This window comes from Mytilus trossulus, chromosome 11 (assembly GCF_036588685.1).
Source record: "Mytilus trossulus isolate FHL-02 chromosome 11, PNRI_Mtr1.1.1.hap1, whole genome shotgun sequence".
Classification (NCBI taxonomy): domain Eukaryota; kingdom Metazoa; phylum Mollusca; class Bivalvia; order Mytilida; family Mytilidae; genus Mytilus; species Mytilus trossulus.
The window spans coordinates 23,679,075-23,687,794 of record NC_086383.1 but is presented as its reverse complement, the minus strand read 5'-3'; the positions used below and the strand labels follow the sequence as shown (position 1 = coordinate 23,687,794).

Sequence of the window (8,720 nt, the reverse complement as noted above, 5' to 3'; positions counted from 1 at the left end):
AAATGTCATATTCCTGCACGACTTTTTTATTTTTTACTTCCACTTTACAGCAATATATATACACAAATATAAAATATAGAATACAATAATAATATTGGAATAAATAATACGTAAATCTATAAATATTCAATCAATGTAAATATCGCTTCTTTCTACTAAAACCTACATCTCAACAAAAAAAGCCAAAATCGTGAATATCAAACTTTACATTCATCAAGTCACATAAATCAATATGATGCGTATCTATATTTAAAAAGATGTCGTCAAAGATTTTATAAAGAGTTATTGCATAGACATTGTTTTGCAGCCTCCCATCCAACACTATTGTTTTGTCGGTACAATGTAATTCGGTAAAACGCAATATTTTATCTAATTTATTTTGTTCATGATTTTTACTTCGAATATTCTCTCTATTCTATCAACATTATTTTGTCTTTGAATGGCCATCTATAGAATCATGACCGTTTTTAATTTTTGTCTTGCAAGGAGTATTTGGTTCTATATGTAATATAAAAGGTAGTTTTATTTTGTATCCACACATAATTACTATTGTCAATAAAGATACTACAACTATAATAATTAGCATAACGGGCTGCCACTGTGCTGGTATTTCATTGAAGAAAAGTCTTAAACTTTTTCCAATTCCTTCAAAGAAAAGTTCTATTGGATGAAGGAGAGATCTTGTTATCACTGATGACAGAACCTGGAAAAAGAAAGTACATGTTATGCCTTGACAGAATTAAAATACAGATCCTGTCTCCAATGGTGTCTATGCTTCGTTTACAAGATAAGGATTATATATTCAACTTACTTGTACACTTGGTACGACCAAAAACCTGTTTTATAGTTTCTGTTCCAATTATTATAATGTAAACCAATAAAACTAGTGCCTCTTTAGTTTAAAATTTTTTAAGGTTGATAGGTATGTAACTTTTAAGATTTGTGCAAATATGTCATGCTGTTTGTTTTTACTAATGGTCTTTTAGATTTTAAAGTGTAGACGAATTGGCCATGAGTCAACATAATTATTTTCTTTAAATACTAAGGATTTTCTACCTTAGGCAAAGATTACCTTAGCTGTATTTGGCTAAACTTTAAGGACTATTGGTCCTCAATGCTCTTCAACTTCGTACTTTTTTTGGCCTTTTTAACTCTTTTAGATTCGAGCGTCACTGATCAGCCTTTTGTAGACGAAACGCGCGTATATGCTAAATTTGGTCCTGGTATCTGTGATGAGATTATTGGTTACGGTATGTTGTGATATGAAATCTGCAGACCATGCTATCAGCTTAGAAAGTTAATATCTGCTACTGCCAGTATATCTTTTAATCACTATCTTCTTTCTTGTAATTATTGTTTTTATGTTTAATTTTAACTATATGGTTGATTGAATGAGAGATTATCCTATATGCAAACAGTTGAAAATAGATTTTAAAAATTATCTTAATAGCAAATGAATAGCACATAGAATCATATTCAAAACAGTGTGGTCCTGGCCATTGATCGACGACCTAAATTATCCCATTGACTGGGACAGATTAGGTGAACGTTTGTCGGTAACAATCACTGCTCACTATGTTCTTTTTTAAAGACACTGAATCTGTGGGGTCACCAAAGGTTTTCAACACCTAAATAAAGCAATTCGAAAAACGAATCCGGAATAATACAATTTGTTGATTTATATCAATAATATAAATCAAAATATGAAGGTTATTCCTGAATAATTTTTCGAATTATTTTATTATTAAAGGCGTTAAGAACCTTTGGTGACCCCACAGTTTAATTTCTATAATAAGTAAGAAGTGAGCAATGGTCGTTACAGACAAACGTTCACATAATCTGTCAAGTCAATGGGATAATTTAGGTCGTCAATCAATGCCAGGACCACACTGTTTTTAATATGATTCTAATACATTTTTTATGGTCTACATTTTGGATATATTTTGGCTCTTGTCCTGCTCATTACAAAGATTTTTCATGAAAACACAGGCGTGACTTTGTTTTAATTTGAGAAAACGTTGTAAACGTTATTGCAGTCAGATAATATTTATCTAGATATCCTACCATTAGCGGAGTTATCTCCCATAATGGATCCACTAATATAGCTGTATGATATTTCTCACAAGGATCATGTTGCCATGACAACTGTGACACCATCCAATACCTAACACTTTCTGTGACCGTCATTTGTTCTGGATAACACTCACTTGGAACTCCCTGCAGTAAAATTTAAAAACGTATTTGATGTGGTATTCTATTTATTTGACTCATTATCATAAAAAACATTTGAATGAATAATTACTTGATGCAACTGTTATACAAGTGAAGGGTTTAGCTAGCTTTAAAACCAGATTTTATCCCCCATTTTCTAAATAAGAAAATGTCTGTACCAAGTCATGAATATGACAGTTGTCACCTGTTCGTTTAATATGTTTAGATTTTGATTTTGTCATTTGATTGGAGAATTTCCTTTTAGAATTTTCTACGGAGTTCAGTAATTTTGTGATTTTGTTTTTTTCTAATATAGTCATGACAATATGATTAGTTATCAAAGGTACCATGATTATAAATGTCTACGATGAATTGAATATACATGATATAAGTCATAGATGAATGAATAAAGTACCAATTCTTTATTAATACTTCCGTAATTTTGATTTCCCAGGAAAATGTAATGAGTGTGTCATGGTACATGTATGTATGTGGGAATATAAGTCTCTACATGTTTAAGTGTTGTCCAACCTTGCTGATATGTTTTTATAAGACCATAGTTCTCATATAATGCACTATCCATTTGAATCTTAATAAAAAATAACATTTTTATATGTGATATCCAACATTGCAGATAACTTCTAATTTGGGCACATATCTCCATTACAAGGTTCATATCAAAAAATTTTCTCAGATGAGTTCTTGATTTTGTCATTTTTGGCAATGATACATCTAAAATTGGAAAAAAAACATTCACATTAACATTTCAAATTCCTTAATCATGATATTTTGTAGTAGGGACATTGTCAAAACTATATCGAATTATAAGCCTTTAAAAAATAAATATTTGCACACGTACTAGTATCTAAACTTACCTTCCCCATTACTGCCATTCTTTTAGCTGCTTCCGTTTGGAATAGTCGAACATATTCAATTGGAATACTTATTAAAAACATTACAAATACTATCAAAAAGAAAATTTTCTTAAATGATAATAAGCTATATAATTTTGTAGGATATATGTTTGATGTCACATTTGTAACTTTAGTTCTGGTACGTTTAAGGACATTGGTTTCTTCTTTAATGATAATAAAATCGTTTTCAATATCAATGTCTTTTGCTATTGGTTTTGTATAATAAAATGTAACAATTGTCGCTGTCATAAACACCGCTGATATAATTGAGGTTGTCTCCCTTGGAACAAGAAAACAAACAGATGAAAAAAGTACGAAATAAATTGTATGTAGATCTTCTTTTACTATTTCAAGTAAACTTTTTAAATTGTTTGTATCTTTCGACATCCATGGCAGGCTCGACAAACTCCATACTGAAGATTCATTGGTCTGTTGTCTTTTAGATAATCTATCTGAAAAGATATCAAAATAAGGGCATCCTGTTAGTGATTATTTAGCAAAGCGTATTTGGTTATTTCCTTTATCATATTTGATACTTTTTTTAAAGAAAAATATTCGTAAATAAAATGAGCAGCATGATGTTTCAGTGTTCAAAGCTAAAAATAGAAAAATAAAACAGATAACTTTACAAAAGAACGCATTAAAATAAAATAGAACTATGTATACACTTGTGTGGAATCGAATTAGCGTCGCACATTTGTTTTTAAATTTTTATTAGAATGCCTCCTATGTAAAGTAACGCATACCATTTCTTATCTAAATTTTAAAGGAAGCATCTGTTATAAATGTAGGGGGCTGCATATAGTATAATTCATCACCTTTTTTACTGATGGCTAAGTAAAATGCTTGAGTGTTTAGCACACATCATGGGATAATAATGAGCAGGATAAAATATGCATATATACATAAATTACAAAGACTGACGAATGAGTAAATTGAGTTAATACTAACGAAAGTGAAAACAAAACCCCTGTTTATATAGTTTGGTGTTCAAAAAGGAAATGACAATACACAATTAACATAATGAACCGAACGAAAGATTAGTATAGCATAGTGAACCATACATGACACGGAAGGTACAAGAAATTTAATTTATGAGATATTCATTTAAATCATAGAGCTCAATGGAAAGGAAAATATAAAAACTAAAACAAAAAGCTGCGGGTACTATTTTTCACAATTTTTGAAAAGAATCTTAACTAAAGAAATCAGTCGAAGACAACAACATTTTCAAAACATCAGCAGCACTCATTACAACAGAAATTATATTTTTGCCGATGGACAATAATTTGTATCCGAGATGTCGATTTACCTATAGTTAAGAAAGCTGTTGAAAAAAACAACCAGACAAGAATTTGTGGTATACTGAGAAGACACTGACTTATTGTTAATTATGTGTACAATTGCATATTCTTTACGACTGACAAGCCAAGTTCGGAGAAAAAAAGGTTTGGGATATATACCAGTTATTTGTGAATATGTGTGCCTTCAACTAGCGTTGTTCCGTGACATTTCTGGTTGTAAAATGATAAGCTGATTGCATTGAAAAAGCAAACCTGACATATTCAAGAAAAGAAAACCAGACCATTATCTTCATACTCAAGGAGAAGTTATTCTACAGAATCCAATGAGAAAATATGACGTTTGCAAGGCTGGCGAGGAAGCACTCGTTAACTTGTCTGGTGGCATGTCCTGATAATGACTGGATATAATTTGTTGGAGTAGTTTCTCAACAAAAGTCATGGCACTAAATAGATCTTCTGTCTTGCAAATTCAGACTCTCCCACCAATTTCCCATTCTTGAAATTTCATTATATGTGAGTTTTTCTTCATTGACATTACTGGAGGGGAAAAACTACCGAGAAAATGGCCCCCCAGTAATGGGGTTGAACTATCAAAAGTGATAAACTCCTGATTGAAATGACAAAGCAGACATCACCTGAATCCTTCCTGGAGATGATTTACTCTAATTGCAACGGCAAGACTGATTGTGACAATCGTAAATGTACCTGTCGCTAGAATAGAATTTTTGTCTCCGTGTTCAAACTGAAAACTTTAACTTAATTACCTTGATGTCAAAGAAAATGAGGACACAGGACCACCATTTGTCTGAGAAACTTTGATGTTGCTCAAATTTAATCATACACCTAAACTGTTCTTTGTAAGAATTAACAAAATATCAAATTGATAGATTTTTCAAGATTTATTTTTAGATAACCAATTAATAAAAAACACGATATACATTAATATCAGTAATTCGTATATTCTGCCGTATTTGATTCGTTCAGGGATATCAAACAAGTAACTATATTTTCGAAGGTAGATAGAAAATGTGGATAGCAAATTAAAGTGATATTGCACGCTATTTTTTTAAGGTTTAAAACTCGATAAACTTTGTGACGTCAACTAAAGAATTGTATGATATTGATAAAGTTTTTAAAAGGTGTATATGTCCGATCAATTATTTGGAAAATATTCTCCAAATACATTAGATGTACACCATAAAAATAAAATGGACTGTAAAAGAGACAATATGATATCAATAGAATTCCAACAAAATTAAATGATCAAAGTAAGAGAATATTATGCAATGACGATTTTGATACAAATACAGTCGGAAATTAATAATATAACAATAATATTATAGAATGAGGCCAATGCAGGATGTATACTGACTCAAATAAGTAAATCGACTTCGGACTTCGTCCTCAGTCAATATACTACTGTCAGGTTAACATATTCTTGTATCGTCTTCATACAAAGGCTGTAATTGTTTATTTAACCAAACATAGACTTGCATAGTTGACAAGAAAGATATAATGCGTTCAAATTCAGTTTTAGAAGTTTAATAATGTTTCAATATGCCAACCATTACGATTTAGCCCTCATATAAAAAATAAACAAAGAAATAACATTTCAAAAATAGATTTTCAACCCCAGTTTTATCAGGATTTAATGATGTATTTTTCTGTAATCATGACAAGAAATAGACAAATCGATTGAAAATCTCATTTTCTCCACATAAGGACCCTTTTCCTCAAAATATTTTACTGTAAAATTTTTATATTATGATCTACATATTTTACCATTAAATTGATAACTAATTGTTTCAATAAGTTTTGAAGTTTACCTTTATTTAGAACAGATTAACTAGACTATAAATAGCGATAAATGGATAAAGTGTATTTATAACATGGAATTCAAAATGAAAATGAAAGTAGGCATATATGATATGGTCATAACAGCAAATTAAATTTCTATACCTGCGTTATTAGAACAATTTTTTAAAGCTCCAATTCTTTTTGAAGATATATGCCAAATCTATAACGTTTAGATCCCTTATGTTAACATCAGAAACAAAATCACTGACATGACATCACCGTCATCTAATTATTGAAATTAATATTAGTTTTTCATAAGATCTTTTGTGCTTACCATATAATGACCACGAATATACACATATTGTCATCACCAGAATGGTAATAGAACATAATTTTAAGTATTTAAAGGAAGAAGTTGTATTTGTTTTCCTTTTTGCCTCCATTTTGTTTCCGTTTTGATATTCAACGTAAACACTTTATATCATATCTATAAATAGTTCTATTTATATCTTAATGAATGAAAGGAAATACGAAATGATTTATTAAATTTGTATAACACTAGAATTATATTTTTTTCCAAATATTATCATCTTGTGTATCAATTAAAAGACAAAGTACAGAAAATACTGTAAACCTTGGTACATGATATGTCATAATTTTTCAACTTTTTAACTTCAGTTTGCTCTTCTAAAGGAAACCAAAATAAAAACAGTATGGAAAGTTTTGTTAGATTCATAAATAAACGTAGGTGAAACAACTGTCAAAATCAGGTAGGCGTAATTCAGGTACCCTCACATTAGCTGTTTGTACTTCAACGTTGGAGTGAAATACGTGAAGACTAATTTAACGTTTGTAGTCGCGCCGTTACCGCCATGCATAGGCATCTTTGTAAGTCGTATCTCTTTATTAAAAAAAAGAAGTGTTTTCAAATTAAAAAGGCAGTAAGTTTTTAAAGCAGACAATGTTTATTTGTATACCATGGCCAGCAGAAGCCATAAAAAATGTGCAATTCACTTATTTGCCGACAAACCGTTGATTCGACATAGGAATTAGCATATTGGCAATTGTATTTAAGGGGCATGTTTAATCCTACTGTAATATCTGCTTTAATTATAAAGAAAAATAACCGCTATACAAATTACCAAAGTACCACTAATTTTGCCATATATGGGGCTGTCCCTCAGACGATGAAGATTTAATTTTTTCATAACGTTATCATTTTTAATCCTATTTTCACCATTTATAGAACTTTCTGTTCAAAGACTAAATGACGTATATTTTTTTGACAAAAGATGCCGAAATTTTATTAAAAAAGGACAAAATGATATTGTAATACTGCAAATATTATTGAAGACAATGTTGACCTCGCAGGATGGGTATATGTATTCTGGTTACTGTTTCATGGATGTATATGTTCCTTATTTCCCTTATTCGTCCTTAACAAGTAGAACACTTCCTGCGCAAACACGAGATATGTTTATGTCCCACCTACAATAGTAGAGGGGCATTATGATTTCTGGTATGTGGGTCCGTTCGTTCGTTCGTCCGTCTGTCCCGCTTCAGGTTAAAGTTTTTGGTCAAGGTAGATTTTGATGAAGTTGAAGTCCAATCAACTGGAACTTTAGTACACGTATTCCCTATGATATGATCTTTCTAATTTTTATTCCAAATAAGAGTTTTGATCCTGACTTCACGGTCCACTGAACATAAAAAATGATCGTGCGAGTGGGGCAGCCGTGTACTTGGGACAAATTATTGTTTTGTCATTATTCATATATATAAATGTGCAATAATCATCAGATTTTAAGGTTACATTCATGATACTTTTACATTTCGCAGATTTCTGCCTTTTGATAAATATTTACTTGTTTTCAAAATAATTAAATTCTTAACGTATCATCGATTCTGATAGTTTGATATTTGTAATTTTCTGACCATTTCCTGTCGGTTTATTACAATTGGTTATCAAATATGATCATATATACCACGGTGTATTTCCAAAAGAGATCGTGTTTTGCATTTCCTGAAACTGATTGAAATCCTAATAACGTGAGAACTCATCTGGATAATAGCATTTAACATAAAATGAATTAACAATCGCTTATCATCAAGTCATTGAACGTGGACATAATGTTATAATTGGTCTGGTAGTTTCAATTTAGTATATTTTGAATATAAACTACAAAAATCGGGAATGATTGCATGTGGAACAACTCTCCACAACAGACCAAACAGCATAAACCTTAACAGCTGCAGGTTACAGTATGGTCTTAAACAATAAGCAAAGCCCATACCGCAAAGTTAGCTTTGAAAGGCTCAACAACCATGCACCAGTATTCACCATAAATCGACCAAGTTGGATTGAAATAAAACAAGTATGCAATTATGACAATCGGCAACCGGAGATTCAATTTACTTTGAGTTTTACTAAACAAGACGCTCCTACTTAAACATGTTAAAATTAATAAGTACCTTCGATTTTTTTCACAACGTA

At 30.8% G+C, this 8,720-nt stretch overlaps 1 protein-coding gene across 1 annotated transcript; it reads right to left on the bottom strand.

Moving 5' to 3' along the window:
• Positions 1–277: 277 nt before the first annotated feature.
• Positions 278–6,684, bottom strand: LOC134690898 (uncharacterized). The gene is made up of 4 exons (XM_063551060.1): positions 6,561–6,684; positions 3,087–3,577; positions 2,065–2,217; positions 278–703 (listed from the first exon to the last, which is right to left on the bottom strand). Exons 1-4 carry the CDS (start codon positions 6,667–6,669, stop codon positions 425–427), a joined length of 1,032 nt encoding a protein of 343 aa, XP_063407130.1. The 5' UTR covers positions 6,670–6,684; the 3' UTR covers positions 278–424.
• Between the last annotated feature and the right edge of the window lie 2,036 nt (positions 6,685–8,720).